General features: G+C 45.7%; 1 protein-coding gene across 1 annotated transcript; it reads right to left on the reverse strand.

Annotated features, from left to right (window-relative positions):
- Positions 1-729: 729 nt before the first annotated feature.
- On the reverse strand, positions 730-960 carry LOC102876110 (zinc finger protein 706-like). Its single transcript, XM_006895411.1, has one exon. The coding sequence runs from the start codon at positions 958-960 to the stop codon at positions 730-732; it is 231 nt and encodes a 76-aa protein (XP_006895473.1).
- Between the last annotated feature and the right edge of the window lie 263 nt (positions 961-1,223).

Raw genomic sequence — 1,223 nt, forward strand, 5'->3', positions numbered from 1 at the left:
AGTTTTCTCCCTTATCTGTTTCAGTGCAGTATACATTATTGAACCCATCTTTCTCAGTCTCTCCCCAACCCCGAGGTCAGTCCTGTTTTACAACAGTGGCACCATGCAGTATTTGTCCTTTTGTGACTGGGATACTTCACTCAGCATAATGTCCTCCAGAGTCACCCATTTTGAATAATATTGCATGAGTTCCTTGGTTTTTTTTTTGTTTGTTTTTTTTTGCATTACCAGGGCACCCTGGCAAATTTCTGTATTTTGATGTACAGGTCACTTCATTGCCTTGGTGCAATAAAAGTATTTTCCACGAAACTGAATATTTTCATCTGTTTTCTCCCGGAAATCTGATGGAGTCACAGTGATCTACCCAAAAGGGAGATTAATTTTCTTAGGTCCCAGCTGAGTCCTAAGAAGTAAACAATCTCAGTAAACCTTGCTTTCTATAATCATGCAATGAAACATTCTTCATGGAAAAGGATCTGAGAAGCTGAGCTGCAGGCCTCCCTCCTGGGGTGAGCATGAACTGGGCTATGGTCCTTAAAAAGGCTGGAGAGAAGAGCCTTTTACAATACAAGTTAATCAGAGAGTCTGCTTTTGGGTTTTGCAGTAGTGAGAGCTTTTGAGTTGTTCTAAACCACGGAGGCCAGTTTAATTCAATCTTCATCAGGAGGTTGGTCATGTATCATTGGAATTTTTTCTCTTTAGACAATGCAAAGATCACTGTAAACAACCTTATGCTTGAACATCAGCCAATTCTGGAGGAAGTGGAGTCTTAAGATGTTTGCTCTCAAAGTGCTGCTTGAAGGTCTTAGGGTCTGGCATTTGTGTCCTACAGACAGTGCAGGTATATATTAAAGCAGCTTTGGCTGCAGCCTTTTGATCATGGCCTTGTTTCTTCTTTTGTCCAGCTTGCTTTTTGGCATTTTTCTGCTGAGACGGAATCTTCTGCTGCCCACGAGCCATATCGGGGCTGGGACAGTCTTGCGTCCTGCCCACGAGCCATATCGGGGCTGGGACAGTCTTGCGTCGTTGAAGGCTCGAGAGGGCCGGGGGAAGTCGCCGGGAGGGAAAGGAAGCGGGGAAGCGCACTTAGCACCGCTTAGGCCTCCTCCACCCGCCAAGAAGGGGAAAGGGGACGACAGCCCGCCACCGCCGCCGCCTCAGCCTCTCGAGTTCCTTGTTTTTCAATGCAGCATAGTATTTCATTGTGTGAATATACCACAGCT

This window comes from Elephantulus edwardii, unplaced genomic scaffold (genome assembly GCF_000299155.1).
Source record: "Elephantulus edwardii isolate Elephantulus edwardi_28Jun2011 unplaced genomic scaffold, EleEdw1.0 scaffold00167, whole genome shotgun sequence".
NCBI classification, from domain to species: domain Eukaryota; kingdom Metazoa; phylum Chordata; class Mammalia; order Macroscelidea; family Macroscelididae; genus Elephantulus; species Elephantulus edwardii.

Coding starts and splice junctions, on each gene's coding strand:
- LOC102876110 (XM_006895411.1), bottom strand. CDS start 960: ATGGCTCGTGGGCAGCAGAAGATTCCGTCTCAGCAGAAAAATGCCAAA.